A 23,608-nucleotide genomic window follows, 5' to 3' on the forward strand; every position below is an offset into this window, starting at 1 on the left:
TGGTTCCTGGGGCATTTGATACAATGCTCTTTGGAAAATACACCAGCAGCTCTGAAACACTTGGTTGTGTAGACTGTTACCTGTTTTTCTTGTAACTTCTACAGGTACCATAAGAACATGTCAGAAATTTCTGATTCAGTATAACAGAAGACAGCTGCTGATGTTGTTGCAAAACTGTACAAATGAAGGTGAGTTCCTCCAGCCACTTTACTAAAATGCAGCCTCAACTCCTGGGGATTTTGTAGGATATGCTGGGCTACTTCTGAATTCTTGGCCTGAGAAATGTTTCTTTCTTTAGAAGTGGAGGATATTCCAGTGTATGTGAAGAGACCAAGTAAGGACCCTCTGTTGCTTTCTTTATTGCAGAGGAAAGACAGTGTATACGGAAGTCGTTGTTGAGCTGTTCCCTTACAGAAGAGCAGTCTCAGAGTGGAGATGAGGAGGATGATGATGGCACAGAGACAGACTGAACATCACTTGTTACTGTTCACCTCCATCCTGAACTTGTGTAATCAAGATGTGACCAGTTATCTTCAGTGTTAAGCAAAGCAGGGCACAGGAAGAGCACCTGTTCATATTTATACTTCATTCCCTGTTCCAAGTGTTCTTCAATAATTTTTTAAAAAATAAAATACAGTTTCCCTTAAGTAGGTCACTTGCCTGTTTCACTCCAAGAGTCCAGGCCACCAGGGCTCCTAAGGAGTGTAGCAGCTCAACGAGGTCTTCATGCTGAGGTAGAAGTGAGCTTTAGGCAGTTGGCACAGACAAGGAATGTAGTTATTCTCCTTCAGTAAAAAAGCACTAACCTGGATTTTACCTTATCTTTCAGTGCACTGTTAGCCACGGGATATCCATTTTTTGAGTCAGCAAAGCACCAGTTGTGTACACAGGAGCAGAGAGTACAGGGAATGCAAGGCAGAGCTGTAAGGCTCAACTCCATCCCACCCATTATAAAAGTCATAGGTACAAGTACTGCTTAGATATTTATTAAGTTTACACCAATCAGTTACAGGAAAGTAGCGTTGCTGGTATTATCTCGAATCCATAGGAAAACAAGATACAATTGAAGACACTGTCCCTATGGAGACTGCCCCTGCAGAAGGGACAGCCTGCCTTGCTCGCATCACTTCCCTTGTCCTAGTGCCTGTGACATGTGGAGGTGACTCACACCAGCTCCAGCTATTCTGTCTCTCTTCCCAATGCAAAGAAAAGTTGACTATAAATGTGCAGAGATAATAGAACACAACAGATACTGGTTAGACACTAAGTTACTCCTGTTCCATGGCTTAAAATGACACACTGTGAACACAGTTAACTGCATATTTGAATGGCTTAGTTGCTTTCTCTGCCCTCACCAACTGTTTTCCAATATGCATTTAAAGCACTGACAGCAAGATGTATTACCACTTCCAGGCATCTTGTCTTAGTTTCTTTGCAGTCCCTGACAAGCTGTACTGTCTTTCCATCAAGTGTGGTTAGTTGTGACCAAGCGTGAAGTCAAGCTACTTTCAAAGAATGTTTGGCAGGTGTTCCCTCTATCCTCCTGCAGCAGCTGAAGTATTCTTTACCTCCCCTCTCTCCTGTTCCTTCTGGTTTACGGCCACTTGAGTTTTGTGATGTGCACTCTTTGGTAGCAGCCTCCCATGAGGCACATGTGCCTCAAGGAAGCACTGGTGTAATGTGGAGCCTGTTGCTTTGGAATTGAGCATCCATGTATTGACATCAGCCTTTCAAACAGGGACACAACCAGTGACTGCCAGTGGTGTTGGAATACCTGACTCCAGGAGCCTCAGACACACACTTTCCTCACGGTGTGAGGAAAAGAGCATGCTAAAGCCTGTAGGAGTGCAGGCAGACCACCGGTACAAGTGGGGCCAAAGACAACAGAAGACACTCAGGCTGCCACTGTAAGTTTAGTGGTACTTTATACAGCTCTCTGGAATTAATTCTTGTCAGCAGGAAGGTAAAATTTGAATCTGTGAACTAAGTTTTCTAGGGCTCCAGGCTGGTCTGACAGGTCAGCTGCAGCTGAGGAGGAAGGGTTTAGTACTCTGAAGTGCATGTGCATATGATTTATTGCAACTGCTGGCCTTGACTGGTACATTACACCTAGAGTTCATTTTATTCAACAAAATCCACACCACTTAACTCATGAGCTCAAATCAAACCACAAGCAGTGCAGAATGTGACCACCCAAAGAAAGAGCGGGGAGGGGTCCAGAAGAGGCGTGTTTGTAGCACACATCAATTTACATCCCAGAACCAAGCAGATACAGGCCCTTATCCCAGTACAAGAGAACCCCAGTTTATTTCTGGGGTATAAAAAGTTATCTACAGACTTCAGCTATCAGTTGTTCTTCCAACTCAAGAGCAGCCAGTGTCAAACCATCATTCAGGTGTTACCAAAAGTCCTAGGGGGGAGCGTTTGTTCTATATGACCAGGTTACAAAGAATGTGTAATTGCCAAAAAACAAAAATAAAATAAAAAAAAATTAGCAGCCTCACTCACCCACATTAAAACAGAGCTGAACAACTGAGAGAAGCCAGGAGGTTCCTCCTACCACTAGTGCCATTTTGAAATACACAAATTCACTGAATCACTTCAAAACCAAGTAGCCAAGTTCTGCTTTACACTCACTCACCTCAGCTTTAAATCTTTCCAAGCCAGGAGAACAGGAGGAATTCTTGCTCTTTAGAAACAGAACAGATATAGCAGCTAACACTCTAAAGCCAGTAAGCTCTTTTGCCTGTTTCCAGTGCAGCCAAAACCAGTTTCTCAAGAGAGCAGTTTGACAGCTTTACTGAAACAGCACCACTGTCAGTCAGATGGACTTCTGTCCATGAATAATTAACTACAGGGAAATAAAGGCTCTCTGCCCTTTCTCTTGGGTAATATTGCAGTACTTTGGCAGTGCTACACAGCTGTAAAGATTTTCAAACTGCTTATCAGGCCAAAGAACTGACTCGGCAATTAGAAGCCTTGGTGGATTTGTCTCTGGGTTGTTACTTTCAAAACTCTGTTTCAGTATAAATTCATTAAGCAGTTGGAATCAAAACATGTTACTTCAACACATATAGTCATGGTTTCCTTCTGAAGCCCCTAGAAGCTCTGGAAACACAAGTTTAGGCTGTTCAAATTTAAATACTTAAAACTATAGCAGCAAAACAAAGCAAAATTAAAAGAAAATCAGGAGAGGAAACTTCTCTTGAATAGCAGAATCACTTTGTGTGAACAACAGAGGTGCTGAACAATAGCTTCTGCTTCTGTTTCTTTCTTTTCTTGCCTCCCTTTTCCTCTGTGAAGAATTAAAATGAAACTGTCATTCTTCTCATGGAACAGGAACATCACACAAATGGTCTTCCCTAACCTAAATGGCTTCTACAGGTCCACGACACTTCCTTTCAACTCACTGAACACCAGGTAGTTTAATTTTAACAAAAAAATTACTGCAGACAAACTAAGGGAGACTCCATCACACCTAAAACACACTTAAAACGAGCATAACTGATTGCAAAGTTGCTGTTGCAACAGCAGATCCCAGGACTGCATGCAACAGCAATTTGTCTGTCTGATAAATACCACTTCCATCCATGTCCAAAAAACACAACTGGAGCTGATACTCCACTGAAACTCCCAGGCCCTCCCATCCAACTCTCTCCATCATCCAGTGCAGTTTCCAGACAGAAGCCAAAGCTGAACATCAGAACTGAGCATTATAAATGGGTTTTATCAGCCAGCATCAGGCTGGTTTAAGTTCACCTCAATTTGTTTCACACTCCTTAACTTGTAATTTCAGCCAGCAGTTACCTCAGCATTTTGGTCAAACTTGAGCGGTAGTTCAGCAGCTCAGGTATTTTTAGTTTAAAAATGCATAACCTGAATTTAAGTTCCAGCAGAGACATGGCAAACAGGATTGTCAAAAGCCATCTCTGTCCTAACAGGATTCTTTGCTAGTTGGAGATCTCAGCTCCCACTAAGAGGCTGCTTTAAGCTGACAGAAGCCATACTCAAGCTGTTCAGAAACCACAACCTGACAATTTTCAGAACTGTTCTCTGGCCAATTTCTGGTCCTCAAAATTGCTGCTCTCACTTCTCCCAGAGGAAGAAGGAGATATATTCCACTTTTTCACTTCAGAAATCTTTCCTGCCTTCCCCTCTGCCTTTTACCTGACAGATGATCAGCCGTGGACGGTTTGTCCAGTTTCAGGAGGGCTGCCTCAATGGCTTGGCTGAAGGAATTCTGGAAGCTGGGCACAGGGATGCGGTCAGAGCTGTCGCTTTCTCCATCACTGTCCACGGGCACAGGGAGTGCCAGAGTGTTCTCATCTGAAAGAGGGAAAGAGATGCAAAGGCTGCATTAAACTTCCCCCATGCAAATGCCTCTCCACACTCCAGATGTTTCTTGTGAAGCTCCAAGATTTCTCAGATTTAAGTGCACGGCAGAGAACCTGAAGTATTAATATCAAATTTTCTTACCTCTTGTCTTTGGAACAGGTTTAGGCCATGTTTCTGGTTTTGCCTTTCCAACTCTCAACATCTATCAAAAAAGTTGTAAGATATGATTAAACTCCATGTATTAGAACCAACCTGCATATACCCTAAGTGGCAAAAAAATTTAGGAACCCCTTCAAGCACTCAAACCCTATGATGTCTCCCTAAGATTTATCCCACATTGTTTTTGTGGGGGAAGCAACTGTATTATCAGATTAACCCCCAACTAAGACATGGGTAATTCTGACAAGATTTACTCTGCTACACAACTTACCTGGGCAAAGGAAGGGAAGGGAGACTCTTCTTCCAAACTCCCACAGAGCAATGGGCTGATCTGGCTGGCAGCAGGTGACAATGGAGCTGGAAGAGACTCTACAGAGAAAGGAGCACAGAATGAATTAAAACCAGCTGCATTCAGCAAAGACACTCATTATGCTGCTTATCAGGATGAAACAAAGTTTTATCTTATGTAATTAACCATTTTTACCTCATTGGTTCCATCCATCAGTCACACAGTGGGACCTCTCAAATTTCCTCAATCTTTTTATTTATGGGAAATTTAAGTTGGGTTGTGGGGGTTTTTTTTGAGTTTGTTTGTGGGGTGTTGGGGGGGTTGTTTTGGTTTTGGGGGAGTGTTGGGTTTTCGTTTTGGTTTTGGGAAAAACATTTAAGATTAGTTTCTATTTAATACTTTTTATGAACCGCAAGATAAAACATTTGGTAAAGCATCACTGGACAACAACCTAACTGAGTGCTTATCAGCTACATTTTATTTTAGTATAATGTGGTGGGGAAGATGGAGAGGGTAGAAAGAAAAAATGCCAGCAGTGTTTTCCTGGCATACACACTTCTCTTCCCTTTTGGGGGCACTTTTTTCCTTTTATTTACCCCAGTAGAGATTTAAAAGATGGGGTAACTACAGGGCAGATCTCCAAGTCACTGAGGTAGAGGTAGTAAAAAGCAGACAAAGGACCAGAATGTTTCTTAGCTACATCAGCCTTTTGTGTATGATCTCACAGGCAACCCAGGAAATAATCACAGAATGGTTTGGGTGGGAAGGGACTTGAGGATCATCTCGTTCCAATTCCCCTGCCATGGGCACCTTTCACCAGACCAGGTTGCTCAGAGCCCCATCCAACCTGGCCTTGAACAGCCACAACTTCTCTGAAAAGAAGCCGTCTTTGATCAGTATTGAGAAAGTTCAGCATGAAGACCTGAGCAATAGATCCCAAAAGAATAATCAAGAGCTACATGTGGTGTGTTTTTGCAGATGCTCACCTGTCTGAAACACAGGGCTTCTGCCAAGAGGAGACTGACAGAAGCTCTGATGATCAATGCTGGTAGTTTCTCCAGGGCAAGAAGTAAAAGCAGGGAACTGCTGCAGATTCTCTAAAGCAATATGGACCTCTGGATCTAGAAAGAGGTTTTAAATTAAAGCACTACACAATGTGGGGGAGGACTGTCAATATGCAAGTTGTTCCAGGAGTCTAGGAGGTGCCAACTCAATTTTCTTTCCACCCTCTATTTCAGAGACCAAGTACAAGCCCTGCTGCTGGATGGAAGCAGTTCCTAGGCCCTTTTTTCCTTCTTCACTTTTCACTCTACATCGTGATTACTATAAAAACAGAAACTAAGAATCCTGAGAGATTTCTACACCCTGGAGATAGAGCTGTGCCCTCAGATGCCCTCTGTCTCTCCCAGAAAGGTAAGTATGCAGCCATTGCATAACATCACTTAACATCCTGACTAAAACAGCTTATGTTTTTCGCTACACTGACATTGTTTCTAACACTTTGTAATCTTGCTCTAAGTACACACTACAAACTAAAGGCCTTAGAGTTCATCCTTACTGCTCACGGAATCAGGCCAGCAACTAAATATGACTGCAAATCCACCAGTTAGGAGCAATCACGACTTACATTTGCCCTGTTTCTTGTTCTCTTCCATCTCAATTCTGCGTTCGCGCCGTCGCTCATCGCGAGCTTTCTTCTGCCGCAGGCGTTTCCTCTTCTCAAGGTCATCTAGGAGCAATGCACAACACTGGGTATCAAAAACCCCACATCAATGCTCTGGCAGTGTTTTCTCCAGCTCTGACAACAACATATTCAGTCATAACGCATCAGTAACAAAATATTCTTACAAACGACATATGCTCTTCCAAGCAGTCAGGAATTTTTTTATTCTTTTTATAATTGTTGTCTAAAAAACAGTGAATTGGGGTTGGTCTGTCTAGCAGTCATCAGATAGTTGATGCTAGAGGAGTAAAGCTGCTATGTATGTTCTTTTTTCCACCATTAAGGGATAAGAATGACTTCCCCTTCACCCTCATGGATACGTGGCAGAGGCTACCAGAAAGGTAGTACCAACCTGAAAACAACTCCAAAGTCTCCTTAGAGATGACAGGTGGCTTCAGAGCCAGTTCACAAATGCTGAACTCACAGGTGAGGGGCAAGTGACAGAGGTAGCGATGACGTTGTCTTATATCCTGATAAAAAGAGAGCAGTACATGATCACAGCATGGCCCAGAGGCTGCCACAGCTTATGGAGATGGAATGCACACCACCCATCAAATCAAATGGAAAAAAACAGCAGCAGAGACACAACAATTATTTCATAAACTACAAACACGTGAAGAATGCCCTGGGTCAGAACTAAATGTTCCAAGACCTCCACCAACTACACCATAATCACATTTGGATGCAGCTACTCCAGCTCGCTTACTGATTTTCTTGTTATTCCTCCCTTCTCACTCACATCACTGGAATAAAATTCTGCAATACCAGTCTTATAATGTAATTATTTTTGTGCTGGACCAACTTTGCCTTTTATACTTATATTACTTGGACTAATGACCACCACTTTGCTAGGCTGAATCAAGCAGTTTTCTATTTTTCCTTGCAGGGCTGAAAAACTTGAAGACAATTCCCTACTACCTCTGCATCCATTCTCACTTGAATGTATAATTTCTTAAAAGATTAATTAAAAACTATGTATAGTTGTTACTGCATGTGTCAATTCTTACAGTTGTCTTTATTTGAGGTAAATGAATTCAAGACCCATCCCCTCTTCCAGAACTTCAGTGCCTTAAGCACTTTCACTCCCTCTGTCTAAAACACTGAAGTTTCTTTCCATCCTCTGTATTTTCATAACATCCCACTGCTCAGAAACAACTTTTTAAGACTGAAGCAGACACTTCAAGTTGAGAAAGATGATAATCAGTCTAGTTCAAGCTACTGTCTTATATGAGAAAAGAATTTGCTTGTTTTAAAACAGCTTTAACAACAAACCAATCTTAAACTTGCAATTCCCTTACTCCTAGAACTTGCTGCCTTCTAGGAAAATAAAAAGCAAGACTGCAGCCAACTTATCAAAAGACAACAAAAGCACTGCACTTTCCACAGATGCCCTTCACAGATTAGCATCCCAACCCATTCAGTTATTATTTATTATACTAAAGAGAAACAAGTCTCCTCTATCAGCTACATCTGCTAAAACACGGCCCCTAATTAATAAGGAGACAGAATAACTACCTCTGTCATTGAGTAGCCAGTTATCTCCACTACAGCTGCAGTTATCTTCTCGGGGCTCTTCTCCAAGCTGCCGTACTCCCGGACCAGGCACCGAACATTCACCGGGTGAAGGTACATGCACTGCCCGTCCTCCGCTGCAAGGTAAGACATCATCACTCCTTCTCTGCCTGTTCATTTTCAGTACCCTTCTCCCCACCTCAGTACACCCTCCAGTAATAAAATTAAAGCTCCTTTCTGAGGTTCTGTGGGACTTTTATTTCACAGGGGTTAGCTGCATCTAATAAAGGGACAAACTCCTCAAGAAGGATCCCAAAGGAGGCATCTCTGCCCCCATGATTCCAGGATTTTATTGCACTGACCTTGATAAAAATAGTAAAAAGGAGAGTTGCCAAGATGTCCAGAGCTAACTGTATCTTTAGAGTCTTGGTAACTTGTTTCAGCTGGATTTGATTCTTCCGTAGTGTTAGTATCAGGTTCCCCCACAGTGTCCACCTCAGGTACTTCCTCTTCATCCAGCACTGCCTCTTCTACTTCCACAGGAGGCGAAAAGGAACTTGCCAGGTCAGAGCAAGGCTCCACAAGCTCCTCATCAAATGCAGAGAGATATTCCACACCACACTACCACAGCAGAGAGGATACAGTTAGTACCACGCCACCTCCTTCAAAGATTATCATCTCTGCAAAAATCTTTGGCACGAGTTCACCGTACACTGCAGTGTGAAGTGGCAGAATAAAATATTAACAGGATCTGCCAGAGCAGAGTTGTCACCCACCTTTTTCTCTTGGGTAACTGCAGGCTCCACAGCCTTGGAGCTTTCTAGGACCAATTCTTCCACAGCTGCACTGATTCCAGCAATGCCATTGTTTTTATCCTGGTCAGCAGAGAGTGCTGTTTCTCGCTCCTGCAGGTCATCCAAAGGGAACAAGTTTCAATTTGCCATTTAAGCCATAAGACCACCACCACCACAGCTATTTTTAGCCTTGTCCTATACTTCAAGATTTCATAGATTTTCACAGAAATTCATCTGTGATGAAGAGTAACTCAAAGAGAGGTCCTCTCCTTCTTGGTACTGGAAAGAACACCCAAGTAGGACACCTAAAGGCTTAGAAAAGGAATATTGTACAGGTTTGCCCAAGAGAACACTACCATCTGTGCAGCAGAGCATGGATGCTCAGCACTCAGCACACTCTTAAAGTTACTAAAAGCCTCCAGAGAGGTTGTTACCTTCAGCTCCTGGATAGCTGCCTCAATAAAGCAAGCTTCTGGGGTGTGCTTTTCTTCCTCATACTGTTTCAGTAATGCTGCTTTCTCCTCCAGAATCACCAGCTGCAAGACCTGCTCCCTGGATGCCAGAAGCAGCTTTGAATACTGGCTGTGCTGGTCATCTGAACAGAAGGAGCACCAATCATTAGTGTCTGTATGTAGAGGCACCAGTTTGGGCTGCTGCTTCTTCTGAAGTTGTATTGCTGCTCAGTTTTGTGAATTAATCCCCCAGGGAAGACAATACTCAGTCCACATATTACCATTCTATCACAGGCTGGTGCCACATACCTGCTCTGCTAAAAACATCTCCCTCACACAGCAGTTTATCTGCCATTCAGTTGCTACACATAAAAAAAAAACGAAGCCTACACTTCTACATGATGGAAGCATTGCCTTTGAGGGGTCAAAACTTCCTGAAACAATGCAGTCTTAGAGCTTCTTCCTCTTCTCAATATACTCAAAAATACTGCAATTGGAAATTTCTTCAGTGCAACCTCTGGTTTGGCTCAAACTAATTCACAAGTCCATATGTATCAAAAATCCATACAAAACATTATGATGAGGTTTTTACAAGAAGCACAGCAGAAATAGTAAGAAAAAGAACTGCAAGTTCAGCAAAAGGTAGTCATCCTTGTTACAGAAGCACTTAACTATAGAGTTTACAGCAACCACAGCATCACATATTAATACAGTCCCTATATTCACAGCTTCCCAAGGGTCCAACCTTGTCTACAGAACATCAAGTTAATGCTGAATTGTCTGGCCTTAAAATGATCTCAAATCCTGTATTTGTTCTTTTGTTTGTTTTATGAAAGGATTTAAAAGATCTTTACTTTCAAATACTGAGAAACATGTAAGTCCACAGCCTCCATGCTGGATACCCATCACACTTTAGGAGACTTGACTTTTTCCAGAGGGTTTAAATGCATGCAGCCTTTCCTAACTAAATGTGACTGCAAAATGAAGTGAGCCAAGACAGCCCACAAAGCAGCCATGTTCAGTAAAATTATTTCTTTAGACACCAAATTTTTGTGATACTAACAGATAAGATGATGATGAGTTAGTCACATTCTTGACTGGAGAAAACTGGAGATGTCAGGCAACAGATGTTTGGAATAGGTTTGCAATAATTTTGATTATTTCACCATATCATTCACTGACTTCAGTTGATAAGTGATGATGAAAACCTTGTGAAGATTACAGCCTTGAAATAGTTTAGACACAGTTATTTTTGCTGAGCTGTATAATGAGGAGCCAGGGGGGAAAAAGTTAAGGACACTGAAGTGCCAATAAAAGCAGCAAGAGTCACACCAATGATTGTAGGATACAAAACACACACCAAACTAACAGCAGTGACTGAGAAGGCAGGAGTCTGCAGTGCAGTCACTTGAAGGGAAACAGCACATAAGTTAAAGCCTTACAAAAAAAAAACAAAGTGTGGGTAGAAAGTTTATTGTTAATATGTTGTCATTAAGCTTTTCAGCTGTTAAACCCCATGTTTTGTAATCTGGTTTATTTTAAGATGACAGCATGGCACTGCCAGGGCAAATTGTGTCTACACAAATCCTGGTCACAGCTGGGAGCAGGATTCCAGCCACCAGTACTTGGATACACTCACCTCTGATGTAAACAGGCTGCACCACATTCATCCACTGAGACTTGGGCAGTGCTATCAGAACACCTTTCTCCCTTCTCATAAGTTGCATGGTAATGGTATCACCAATTGCATACTGGCGTGTCTCCATAGCAACAACACTGCAATGCACGGAGGAGGTTAGCGGTGTAAAAATAACATTTTGAAGAGACACGTAATTTAATAAACATCGTCTCACCTCTTGAGATCCTTCTTGTGAACAGAGCCATAACAAATAGGACACTTACTCCAGGTCTTTTCGCTCAAGGAGAGATAGTGAAGGATACATGCCCAGCAGAAGATGTGCCCACAGCGGGTGATCTTGGCTGCGGTTGGTGGGTACAAACATATTGGGCAAGAGGGCACTTCATGGCTACAGATTCGCTGGAATGGCACATGAGAAGAATAGCACAAGTTTTAGACCCAGAAATCAGTTCCTGGGACACAGAATAAGCCACCTGTAAGATCTACTCTAACACTTTATCTTCCAGCTCTTTAGGCTCTGCTTATTTACCAAGAAATTAGTACACTGTGAATTAACACCTTCAGACTGCACATGGAACAACCTTCAGAGCCACCCATCTGGTATCTCTACTCTAATGACATTAAAAAGTGACTCTTCCCATGTTTCCCCTGAGCTATTCACCATCATCTCTAAGAGTTAGCAGCACCTTCATCATCCGAATTCAGACAGTGAGGAGATGGCAAACGAGCTCTGTGGCCTCACTTACACAAGCAGACTTGTGCAGCCCTGCTCAGCTGCGAGACTGAACTTACCCACTTCCATGAACATTCTGGGTTTAGTCAGACACTTTGTTAGCATCTCTGTGTGGCAGAGAGAACTGCCAAGCAAGCACCTCGATTTTTCAGCTCTCTTGGAGTGTCAGGTAACAGTAAGCCCACCTCCTCTCCACCTACACCAATGCACCAGACTGTCTTGGCAGATACAAGTTTCTGCTTGAGGCAACCCAAACTTCTGACCACAATTCTAAAGAGATTTTCTATTTTGTTGCTAGGCAAGATAGGCCACCTATGCACAGAATAATTCTTCAAAATTCTACACCCTAGTCCTCTTCCATGGACTCGTGCCCAAGTTTTCTGTTAATATCTCGATCACAAGGACTCTGTCTACAGAATGTCAGATACTATTTTTGATGAGCTCCCATCTGCAAAAGCAAGAAGAAGCTGCTAATTTTCCTAATAGATTTTAGCACTTCTCTTTTCCTGTCATGAAAGTATTTCATAATATATTCCATGACAGATCTTTCCCAGTATTGTGGGAGTGACAGAAAAGGCCTCAACTCAAAAACAGCTGAGTTTTATGTAACATCACAGAGGGAAAGAGGCAGTTAAAGACAGGTTGAGGTTCTTAAGAAAAAGAAGGAGAAAAAAAAAATCTAGCCCATCACAACTGACCACTTGCTCCACAAAGTCCCAGTTGACCAAGGTATCTGGATCAGCAAAGTGGACTGTGTAGTCCTGTTCTTCAGAGACAACAAACTGGCAGCTGGGGAAAGGCAAAGAGACAGATGATCCACTCAGTTGTTTCTAAAAATTCTTTGAGAACTATTTTACAGGATTCTCTGAGCTGCTTCTTTGTCCAGCAGAAAATTATGTAGTCAGTAACTGATGGATGTAGTCAGTAACTTCTATCTACAAAAATCAAGAGTTCAATTCACAACCAGATTTCCAGAATACAGATGGGTCTAATTTCAGTTAGACACAACATCACAAACTAACTACAGAATGAGCCAGGCAGTGTGGTTTTCCAGAAACATGTAAGGAATAGCCAGCTCCATCAGGGATCTATTAAAAAACAAGGAATCGACATGGGGAAAAAATGTGGTCACAAAAACTAGAACTACTGGGGTTCCTGCAAATAGATTTCACTACAATAAGCCACAAAACAATAGGGAAAAATCAGAAGCACCAGTACTGAAAATAGTTTTTATCTTTAACATTATCAGAGAGCGGAGTCCTGAACACACTTCAAACTCCAGAGAGAGCAACCATTATTTCCAGTCAAAAGCAATTCTGCTGCTGGATTACTATATGATCATCATTTGGGTTATACTACATACTTAGGGATTTGCAAAATAATCAACAGCTTAAGAACTAAGACCTATATAAGTAACTGCCTCTGGAAATTACAAATTCAAATCAGCTTTCATCCAGCAACTGCTCTCTCTTCCATCTCAACATACCAATTTTTTGGAAAAAAATCACAGTCCCCCATAAGGGAACTACACAGATATTCCAAAATGGAGTGTCATATTCCAAAGTGATGACAGAAAATTAGAGCAGATTAACTGGTTTGTAGCTAAAGGACTCACTCCATGGGACACCTTGTAAATAGGTAAGAACAACGTCCCTTTCAAATATAGTCATTACCACTAAAAACAGTATGGCAAGGTAATTTCACCCTGGAAAAGACAATCCAAGTAGTCAAGGCCAAACACAATTCCCTGGCTGTTCACCCCTTACAGCTCAGTGTCTCTGCACAAGTATAAGAGCCCTGTTGGTCTCCCACTCACTTGGCCTGTAGGAAAAGCTCCTTGTTGAACGGTTTATGTCCCCACTTGTTCCTTTTCCCCCAGTTGCCATGTCCATTCCCATCAAAATGTCCTGCTTGGCCACGGGGTTCAAAAGTGAAGTTCAGTAAGTGGTTCAGATTTATCTTCTTGGGGCCAGAGAATTGGGCAGGGCTGAACTCTGCCCGTTGAGCCTCTGCTACCTAAGAGACAACAGCATTTGTTAGAACCTGCCAGAATTTACTGCAAAAGCATCAGTACAGGTGGATACCCAGGCCCCATCAGTGATTACACACAGAACATGCAGCATTCCCTCACTCACCTTCTCCCATCCCAGTTCTGCAAATCAAGTAGTGCAGCGTTAGAAGTGCAGGAGAATCTGAAAGTCAGAACTCAGTGATCTTACCCCACACTGAGTAAAAGGAGGAGAGTGTAAAAAGAAACACAAGTAAGGACAAGTAAAAGCTGGCAAAACCCAGTCAAGGTGAGTAACAGAATAAAGTTGTTCAAATCCAGACAATATTCTTTTAGACAGACAGCAATACAACTCTGATTACTGTTTGCACAGGTTGTACTTGTTTCAGTTAGTTTTCACATAATGAAGCAAAGAATGAGAATTCAACAGAGGCAGCAGGTGAATTTTGAGTCAGCAGTCTAGGTAAGCAGTGCTGCTCATCCACCAAAACTGAAAAATCAGAGAATCAGTTAAACCCCACAAACAGCCTACGGTATTTAGATCCACATCAGCATAAAAGCCTCAGTCTGGTTTTACTCCACCTTGATGTCACTTATGCCAATACATTTACTTTCCCAAAACCCCCATCTCATGTAAATTTTTGCACTGAAGTGGTTGGACAAAATCAATTTTCAGAGGGCAAGCTTTAGCCTGTTCAGGAGACTGAGTCCCTTGGGAGGATGTCCTGAAGGGCAATGGAGTCCAGGAAGGTTGGACATTCTTCAAGAAATCTTAAAGGCAGAGGAGTAAGCTGCCCCCATGAGCCAAAATATGAGTCAGTGGGGAAGAAGACCAGCCTGGCTCAACAGAGAGTTTTAGCTGGAACTCGGGGAAAAAAAGGAGTTCATGACCTTTGGAAGAAGGGGCAAGCAGCTCTGAAGGACTACAAGGATGTCATGAGGTTATGCATGGAGAAAAGGAGAAGGGCCCTAGAAACTAATCTGGCCGCTGCTGTAAAAGACAATAAAAAATGTTTCTATAAATACATTGGCTACAAAAAGAGGGCTAAGGAAAATCTCCATCCTTTATTGGGTGGTGGGAGGTGAAACAGTGACATAGGAAAAGGCTGAAGTAATTAATGCCTTCTTTGTCTCAGACTTTAATACTAAGACCAGTGTTCCGCAGGATACCCAGCCCCTGAGCTGGAAGACAGGGACAGGGATTGGAATGAAGCCCCCATGATCCAAGGAGAAATGGTCACCTGCTGTGCCACTCAGGCACACACAGGTCTATGGGGCTGGGTGGGAGGGCTCACTGGGGAAACTGGGTGGTCCCAGCTCACTGGAAGTCAGCAAATGGGATGCTGGGCCAGAAGGAGGATCCAAGGAGTTACAGGCCCATCAATCTGACCTCAATGCCAGGGAAGGTTATGGAGCAGATGATCTTGAGTGCCACCACATATAATGTACAGGACAACCAGGGGATCAGGCCCAGCCAGCACAGGCTTGTGAAAGGCAGGTCCTGCTTGACTAACCTGATCTCCTATGACAAGGTGACCCATTTAATGGACAAGGGCAAAGCTGTGGATGTTGTCTACCTGGACTTCAGCACAGCCTTTGGCACAGTTTCCCACAGCATTCTCCTGGAGAAACTGGCTGCTCTTGGCTCAGATGGGTGCACTGCTCCCTGGGCAAAAAACCAGCTGGATGGCTGGGCCCTGAGTGGTGGGGAATGGAGTCACACCAGCTGGGGCTGGTCACTAGTGGTGCTCCCCAGGGCTCAGCACTGGGGCCAGTCCTGTTTAATGTCTTTATCAATGATCTGGCCAAGGGGATGGAGGGCACCCTAATCAAGTTTGCAGACAACACCAACTTGGGCGGGAGTTGATCTGCTGGAAGGCAGGAAGGCTCTGCAGAGGGAGCTGAACGGGCTGAGGTCATTGGTATGAGGTTCAACAAGGCCAAGTGATGGGTCCTGCACTTGGGTCACAAGCCCCATGGAATGCTCCAGACTTGGAAAGCTGCCTGTCAGGAAAGGACCTGTGGGTGCTGGTCAAAAGCAGCTGACCTTGAGCCAGAGTGTGTCCAGATGGCCAAGTAGGCCAAGGGCATCCTGGCCTGTATCAGAAATAGTGTGGCCAGCAGGACCAGGGAAGTGATTGTCCCCCTGTACTGGGCACTGGTGAAGCTGTACTTCCGAGTCCTGGGGTCAGTTATGGGTCCCTCACAACAAGGACATTGAGGAGCTGCAGCAGGTCCAGAGAAGGGAACAGAGCTGGGGAAGGGTCTGGAGCCCAAGTCTGATGAGGAGCAGTTTAGTCTCTCAGAGCAGAGAGCACTCCTCTTCAGTTGTTGCCAGGCTGCTCTGCTCACAGTCCCTCTGTCATCTCAATAATGTTAGTTAGCACCTCTTATCACTCTTTCCCTTCCCAGCCCAGGAGCTGAACACAGCAGACCTATCTAGGCAGGTCAGAGCATCCTGTCATCCCAAGAAAGAAGGCCCTGGAGGTGTGGCATTACAATTCTCACCTCATCTCGTCTCCCACCATTAGAAGAGCTAAAAGGTTTGCCACTTCCGCCGCTGCCTCCCCTTTGAGGGGGCATCTTGTTAAAAGCTTTGCTTTTCTGTGAATTGGAGCGACGGGACTGACTGCAAAAGTTCTCATTTTTTGAATATGAAGTTTCTCTTTTACGATTATAACGCTGTTTGGATCCACTCGCATTCTTTCCATCTGAAAGGAAATAAAAAAAAAAGAGAATCAGGTCAGCAGCCTCAGAGTTGACCCCGTGTAACTTCACCTCAGAGAGAAGTTCACCTCAGCCACTACCTTGAGCCCTGGTGTTTATCAGGACACCAAATCCCCCAGCAACCCCAACCATTTCATTCCTGTCACTGCCCAAAGAGCTGGTCAAAGAGTTTAAAAGAAGGATATATTTGCTGTGCTTTATCTTTTATCAGAATGGTTGAATTTTCTTTATCCAGATTTGGAATTGCCTTCCCCAGATGTTGGTGTGTTGCCTGGTTCATTAAGCAATAAACACCAACATCACATACCACATTACAAAAACTGACAACAACTAGTTCTTTTTTCATTCCATTTTCTGAAAACACACAATTTATCATATATTGTTCCCTCATATAAATACACTGCCTGTTTTCACTCAGTTCTGCCCCTATGCTTAAAAGACCCCAACAGATCTAATTCTGTTTTAAAAATATATGTCTATGTCATGAAGCCAACAAATGCTAATTGATCTTGAAGTACAAACTCAATGCTCTGTGGCCTTGCAGGGCACATACCTAATGTCTAAGTACTAAGTCCACCAACCTATGCAGCCAGAACTGTTTGCCAAAAAACATGCTTAGCACACCACTGACCCTAATACAGGACACAGTGGTGAAGCACAAAACAAAATACTGCAGGAATAAAGCTCACAAGAGCAGAAAAATCAGTCAGGCTCCTGAGAGGAGTTCCCTGTGTCTAAAACAGCTGCTACATCAGACTGCTAGAACAGGGTGTTAATACTATGAAGGCATTTCTAGTAGTCTTAACACAAGATCAGAGTTGCCCAAGGACACAACAGACTGCTGACCTGTCGCTTAACCTGGCATTTCCACCACCTGCCCTAAGTTTTATTTGTAGAAGATGTATGTTGATAAGCTCAGAAACAAAACTCCACAGGCCCAGCAAGACATCCACCCGCACCAGCCAGCCCCGAAGTCACTCTGGATACCCAGTAAACATTACACAAACAGCAAGGCCCCACACAATATCTAGTTGCATTTATAAAAGCCTTCTGGTTTCCCTTTTCCCACTTTGCAGTCCTCCCCACCCCTTAATATAAACCTTACATGTTAGGCAAACACACCACTGTGGTTCAGGATCATGTTTCCACGTGGGCAGTTTCATTGCTGGTGCTTCCCCTTTTCCCCTTTCCCAGCACTGCTTCCCATCTACCCAAGCATTTAAAACATTTGGAGTGGTGTCATTCACATAAAGTTTTTCTTTTTTTTTTTTTTTTTTTTTTTTTAAGTTTCCTCTCCCACTTGCACCCCCCAAAAAAGGTGGGCAGAGGACTGGAAGGTTGTGTGTTATTATACATTACTGAGAATCCAACTGCTTAAGAATAAACTAAGTAATAAAAGTGGCTGGATGGGGTTTTGTGGTGCTCTGCTGCTTCTTCCACTTGGCAGATTTCAGTCTTTGCCTGCAACTACAGCTATAGAAAGACACTATCATTACTTTCACATGATGTGACAGAGCCATTTTTTGCAGACAAACTTTATCATCAGAACTGGTCATTTACTCTGCTATTGAAAGGGCTGATCCTTTAATTCAGAATTAAATCAACTCTGTCAGAAGCACAGCTGTGTAACTCAAACATATGCTTGCATAGCTGGCACTGCTTTAATGCACATCAGGCTAAAAAGACATGGCTTGAGCGTTATCAGGAAAAAAACACACCAGAAGCTGCCAAGTACTGAGGGTGTGACCAGGTCTGGCTGAATGATTACTCCAAGTGTTTCTTGAGAGTGTTTGTAGGGAAGAAGGAATAATCAACACCTCTGAGTCTCTGGTAAAAAATTAAGTAATTTTGAAGAGGTTTGGACTGTTACTTCAGTTATTCAGAAGCAGAACTTGTCCCTTTAGAGCTCCACGACCTTCATAAATCTCCAATTTCAGTGAATACTCCAGAGGGGCACACACCTACTGCCTGTACAACTTTGCAGTTTCTCTGCAATCTTCAAATGGGGAAAAGAAACAACTCAAGAGAAATCAGTCTAAAGTGGGTCTTTACAAGGACCAGGAACAAGGAACAGCTTGCACCTGCAGCTGACAGAAGAATTTCCTACCACTTCAAGCTTTAATCAAGTTACTCACCACCAAATTTGTCAGTCAGCTGGTTTACACACATTCCTGTCATACTACAGATCCTTTCAAGACAACTCTCAAAGTCTTTGAGAATCACTACTGACTCTCACGTTTATAGGGAAGGACTCTCCACCTGTGCCTGTGTTAAAAGGACCTTACAACCAATCTCACAATGCTTCAAATCTGATTTTATGGATTGCTAGTTCCTCCCTGCTCCCAGAATAATTATCCTCAGGAGAAGTCTGGTCCATCAGAGTAGCACTGAAATCAGTCAGCAGACAAGATCTGGACTATGAATTTGTAAATTTGAACACTTTTCCTCCACCCTGAATCCAAGCAACGCTGCTCCAACCCTTCCAGCACTCCACATCAGGGAGCTCTCTGCTTTATATCACCCATCCCTGCACTCCACAAAGAGCAGGGCAGGACAGCTGCACTCATGCAGGGAGAAAAGTGAAGGATTCTCACTGCTATCCTCTCTTGTTAGAGCCCAGTTTTAAGCAGCATAAGTTTGGATTTGATAGTTTGTTTTTTTCTTTCTTTCCTTGGCTAATTAGGAATGAGCAACAGCAAGTGCTGGTGAGGTACTTACTCTTCACTCAGGTCCTCTGTCCTTTTGCTGTTCTCATAGGATCTAACCCATATACATATATATATATATACACACACAGAGATTATGTGGATGTAGCTACCCATCCACACTCCAAGAGACTTATAAAAAAATACTGTCTACATAACTTAAAACCACAAATAACAAAACTGTTCATGCATTTTGGAGCAGGCCCTGTATCTCCAAAGACCCAGAGAGAGGAGACCAAGTTCACAGGACTAGGAGCAGCTCTAGGTGACCATTTTGGCACTGGGGCTGCAGTACTGGTTTGCTGCTGGGGTGAGAACTGTAGTTTCCTTCCACCTTTATTCATCTCTTCTTTTCTGCTGAGCTGTGCTGAAGCCAACAGTATTGCATAAGGGGTTTGTGGTGGATCACACTAAAGCCACAGGGTGGTTTCATGAAAACACACTGAAGCTATTGCTGCTGCCAAGGCAAACATCCCAGTGAGCAAGAGGTGACCAAGCACTCACATAGCCCAGCCAAGCATCTCACACGGGGTATGATAAGGCCCAGAACTTCTCTAAGAATTAATTATGTCCATCAGGTCTCCAGGACTGCAGAGACACCCAACAAGCCTGTTTTTCCTTAGCTACTTTGTTCCATCCTAATGGAATATGATTCCTGTTGGAATATATAACCCAAAGAAACTTTTCTGCTGGAAACTTCCGAGTTTAATTTAGTCTCTAAGGCCAAGTTTGAAAGATAGGTGGAATCCAACTTCCACAAGTAGAAGAGAATGTAATATTCTATTTAGCCCATTTCCAGCTGTGCTGCAAGAGAAACAGAAGGAGAAGCTGCCACAGAGTTTCACGAGTGTCCATTTCCTCAGCTGGGCAGTTACAGCAGGTAACTCTGGAAAGCATGAAATGGCAAGAGCTGGAGTGAACTCAACCCAGTGACCATCTGGGGAAGGTCTGTGGTCCATAAAAATACTTTCCATTTCAGAGGAGAAACAGAGAATACATCCTACACCTTTCCTGAAAAGGCAGGGAAATTGGGTGGACCACATCAGCTACATGTCCAATGATAAGGAACTCAAGAAAAAAATCACATATGGTGACGTGCCAGTGTCCTACATGCAACAGCTACCAAAACACACAATTAACAGAGGTCTTAATAACTTTGAAAATCAGAAGTATTGGAGTAGGCATCAGGATTCCTCTCCCCACTGCTCCTCTTCTACTGGTGGCATTGTTTCAAGCCTGTAAAACGTGACATTCCACAAAAATCACTTAACATTTTCATTGTGGGCTGAAATGACAGGCCTTTTACTTCCTTCCTCAGCACAGATACCATATCTTCTACATGAAGGCATGCCAGCCACAGCACAGGCCACCTTAACTCCTTCCTGAAGGATGTTTGTATTCTGTGAACAACTCTCCATACAGCACCACACATCACTACAAAAGAAGCTGTAGTGAGGAGGTGTCTCTTGGCAAGACAGGGACAGAAAAAGTTCTCCCTAAAAAGATTTTTACATGTTTGAAGTTAAAATTTCACTGTAATTGCACAGTTACGCCACAACCTGGGGAGCTGTGGGTGAGTCACTTCCCATGTCCCACTTCTGTCAATCCTGTGGAAGATCAATTAACAGAGGTGAAGAGCAGGTAATACTTGGTTACCCATGACATGAGCGCATTTAGGAGGTCCAAAAAGAAGTCAACAAACACCTTCAAGATACCCATTTTGTTAACTCTCTGGGGTACACTGCTGCTTTCTCAGAGACCTGAAGTAATACAGCTGAAACAAACCACTGAGGAGGAAGGAAATTAGTACAGCAATGGTGTTGTAGTAACCTGTTGACACCCTCTCACATAGTTACAGGATTAAAAACACTAATTTTAATCACTATTGCCCTATTTCTAATTTTAGAAAAAAAAATGCAAGGTTGCCAGGAACACTCTGCTCCCCAAGATGTTTAGAGAACCAGCGTGGGCTTAGGTCTTACCATGAAAAGATGACAGGAACTATCCTGGCTCCTGGTGAACCGCTTTGTCAGCAGAACCAGCTGTTTGCAATGACAGCTGTGACACTTTGGCTTGAATGCCAGATGAGCAAACAACACACATCTAACTCCGAGCTCCCCCAAAGCAGGTTACAAACACCAGGATAAGGGGAATGCTGTGTACGATATCAGACCCTCAGCAAGGTGTAACAACACACTGAGTACAGAATGAAGTTAAGGGTTTTTTCACAGGCACTGGCAAACGTATGTTCTTACTATAGAAGCAGAGCTTTAGCTCTAAAGCTGATTACTCCAATAGTAATGAAGATAAAGTACTAATCCTTAAAGGAAGAGGAGAGTGGGAATCCCAGCTCTGCGAACAGCGAGCAGAGCCGGAAGAGGAAGGAAAAAGAAACCAAAAACAAGCAGTGACCTGAAACGCCGCCTATTAAAAACCCAGCTGAGAGACAAACAACCCGACAAGGCGAAGTCCAGCTTCGCCACGAACCCAACCGCGGCACAGGCCGTGGGCCCCCACTGCCCCACGGTTACCCCCTCCCTCCCTCCGGAGCCCCTTCCGGGTTCCAAATGCGTGGCTAGACTCCCCCGCGGCGGCCCCGGCCGAGGCGACCGCCCGGCTGCTGGCCTTTGCTGCCGGTCGAGGGTCCGGGGCCGGAGCCGCAGGGCTGCTCTGTCCAGCGGGGGCGGGCGGGGGTGCGCCGGGCGGCCTGCAGCACAACTGGCGCCCCGGCGCGAGCGGCGGCCCAGGGCGGGTGCACACGGCGCGGCGGAGCCGGCGGGTCCCAGGCTCATGCCCGCGGGCGACCGGCGGGGCGGCCGCAGCGCGGCACCTCGGCCCCTTCATGGCGACACTCCGCTGCTCCCCGACACCGGGGTGGCCGCGGATCCCGGGCGGCCTGCGGGGCTTCCGGCGAAAGGAAGGGAAAAGGACGAGCGCCCAGGGAGCCCACGCGGGCCCGGCGCTGCTCGCCCGAGGGCGGGACCACCACCGGCACCACCCCGGCTCCGTCCGGGCCAACCGGCCCGGCCGGCCGCCGCGGCCCGTAAATGGCGACGATCGCCCGCAGCAGGGCCGGACCCCGGAAGAGCCGGTGCCGGGCGGGCCCGAGGGCATGACGGGACTCGTAGTCCTCGGCCGCGCGGGGCGCCGGGAGCCGCGACACCGAGCCCTGCCCGCCCCTCCTCCGGCGGCCCCCGAGAGGGCCTAACATCGTCTGATAGCAAATCACTGCCGCCGACCTGCAGCAAATAACAGCAAAAGCAAAGAAAAAACACAAAACCCCAAAACCGTCGTGCCTAATTGAAGCGATAGTTTTTAACTCGTCCTTCAAAGCAAAACGGGGAAAAGACCCCACGAGGCAACAGAGATCCTAAAGGCATTTTTTTAAAAAAACTTTAAAATAATATAGATCTTGAATGCAGCTCCTGATCCCCTCCCATTATTTTAGGGATGAGAGCTTCAAGTTCAATGGGAGTGCAGTTCCCAGTTTGTTCAAAAACAGAAGGGGTGGAGCACATAAGGGCACCTCTCCCCCCATAATTCATACCATGATCTGAATCTACAGCCCTCAAGTAAAAGCTTCAACACTAGTTTTGTACCTACAGAGATAAAGCCATAATTTGAATTTTGTTGCTCATTTGCTGCACCTGCTAAAGGAAAAATTCTCTGCCCCATGCCCTGTAACACCAGATCAACAAATCCGAGAACTTGTGCTTTACACATTTCAATAAATCCTCTATAAAAATTATTTTAAGAAAAGCCTCATAAAAGGCCTTATTTAAACTCCTGTTTGTTTCCTGTTTAGGTCTATTACTCTTAGAATTACAGACCACATTATGAGTATGGTTACCACAGTGTTTAGATCTTCTGGATTTGAGAGAAAAAAGCTTTTCAAGGCAAAACACAACATTTTTATTTGCAAATAAGCTGGCTGTGGGAAGAAAATAAATACAAGGAAGTTGCCCCTCCCGCCCCCCAGTAAAAACAACTATGCTAATGAAATCCCTGACACTGCCCTTGGAGGCCAAGGTCTGCTTCCTCAGGGAGGCTGAAGGCACCAGGCTTTGTGCCATTAGCACACAATTGAGTCACAAGATGAGAGTCTGAGAAACAGTCCATGGTTCTGAGCACCCTTGAGGAGAAAAGAACACAGGCAGAAGAGGATGAAGGGACTGGTCTTGAGTCACACAGCTGCAGAATTCCTTCCCACGGTGCACTGCCAGGTAGGAATGCTTTAAATATATTTCCTGTCAAAATCCTGCAAGAGAGACCACTAAGAACTTACCTTTACTATTCAAGTGCTCTTTCTGGAGCAAAGAGTAAAGGATTAAATAGAGTCCACAGAACTCGTCCCTTTTGAACTACTTACATACCAACATTTTTGCTTCATTTTTTTAAAGTCCAAAATAATGTTCAATCGGAAAACATTATGAACAAACACTCATCCTCTTTAAATGAGCTGCAGTGTTATGCTCAGCACTGCATTCCTCCAGAGACCAAGTGGCACACTCCACAACATCTTGCTGCATCTT

General features: G+C 44.3%; 1 protein-coding gene and 1 long non-coding RNA gene across 2 annotated transcripts; one reads left to right on the forward strand and one right to left on the reverse strand.

Moving 5' to 3' along the window:
• The first annotated feature begins 78 nt into the window (after positions 1-78).
• On the forward strand, positions 79-647 carry LOC115307818. The gene is made up of 2 exons (XR_003916180.1): positions 79-188; positions 367-647. It is a non-coding gene; the product is annotated as an uncharacterized LOC115307818 (long non-coding RNA).
• A 317-nt stretch (positions 648-964) lies between these two features.
• RNF10 (ring finger protein 10) lies at positions 965-21,920 on the reverse strand. The gene is made up of 17 exons (XM_018081873.2): positions 21,608-21,920; positions 16,153-16,355; positions 13,453-13,652; positions 12,335-12,425; positions 11,118-11,302; positions 10,904-11,040; positions 9,247-9,407; positions 8,795-8,923; positions 8,381-8,639; positions 8,022-8,155; positions 6,859-6,976; positions 6,411-6,512; positions 5,770-5,904; positions 4,766-4,863; positions 4,477-4,537; positions 4,168-4,326; positions 965-3,295 (listed from the first exon to the last, which is right to left on the reverse strand). Exons 1-17 carry the CDS (start codon positions 21,918-21,920, stop codon positions 3,219-3,221), a joined length of 2,562 nt encoding a protein of 853 aa, XP_017937362.2. The 3' UTR covers positions 965-3,218.
• Positions 21,921-23,608: the final 1,688 nt, after the last annotated feature.

The sequence above is a fragment of the Manacus vitellinus genome, unplaced genomic scaffold (assembly GCF_001715985.3).
Source record: "Manacus vitellinus isolate BGI_N305 unplaced genomic scaffold, ASM171598v3 scaffold_58_pilon, whole genome shotgun sequence".
Lineage (NCBI taxonomy): Eukaryota > Metazoa > Chordata > Aves > Passeriformes > Pipridae > Manacus > Manacus vitellinus.

What these genes read in the sequence shown, in the direction of transcription:
- RNF10 (XM_018081873.2), bottom strand. Translation starts at nt 21,920, where the DNA reads ATGAAGGGGCCGAGGTGCCGCGCTGCGGCCGCCCCGCCGGTCGCCCGC. An exon ending in GCTCCGGAGGGAGGGAGGGG is followed by an intron (nt 16,356 to 21,607) that starts GTAACCGTGGGG and finishes ATTTCCTTTCAG; the next exon opens with ATGGAAAGAATGCGAGTGGA. An exon ending in CACGGCTGATCATCTGTCAG is followed by an intron (nt 3,296 to 4,167) that starts GTAAAAGGCAGA and finishes AATTCTTCACAG; the next exon opens with AGGAAAAGGGAGGCAAGAAA.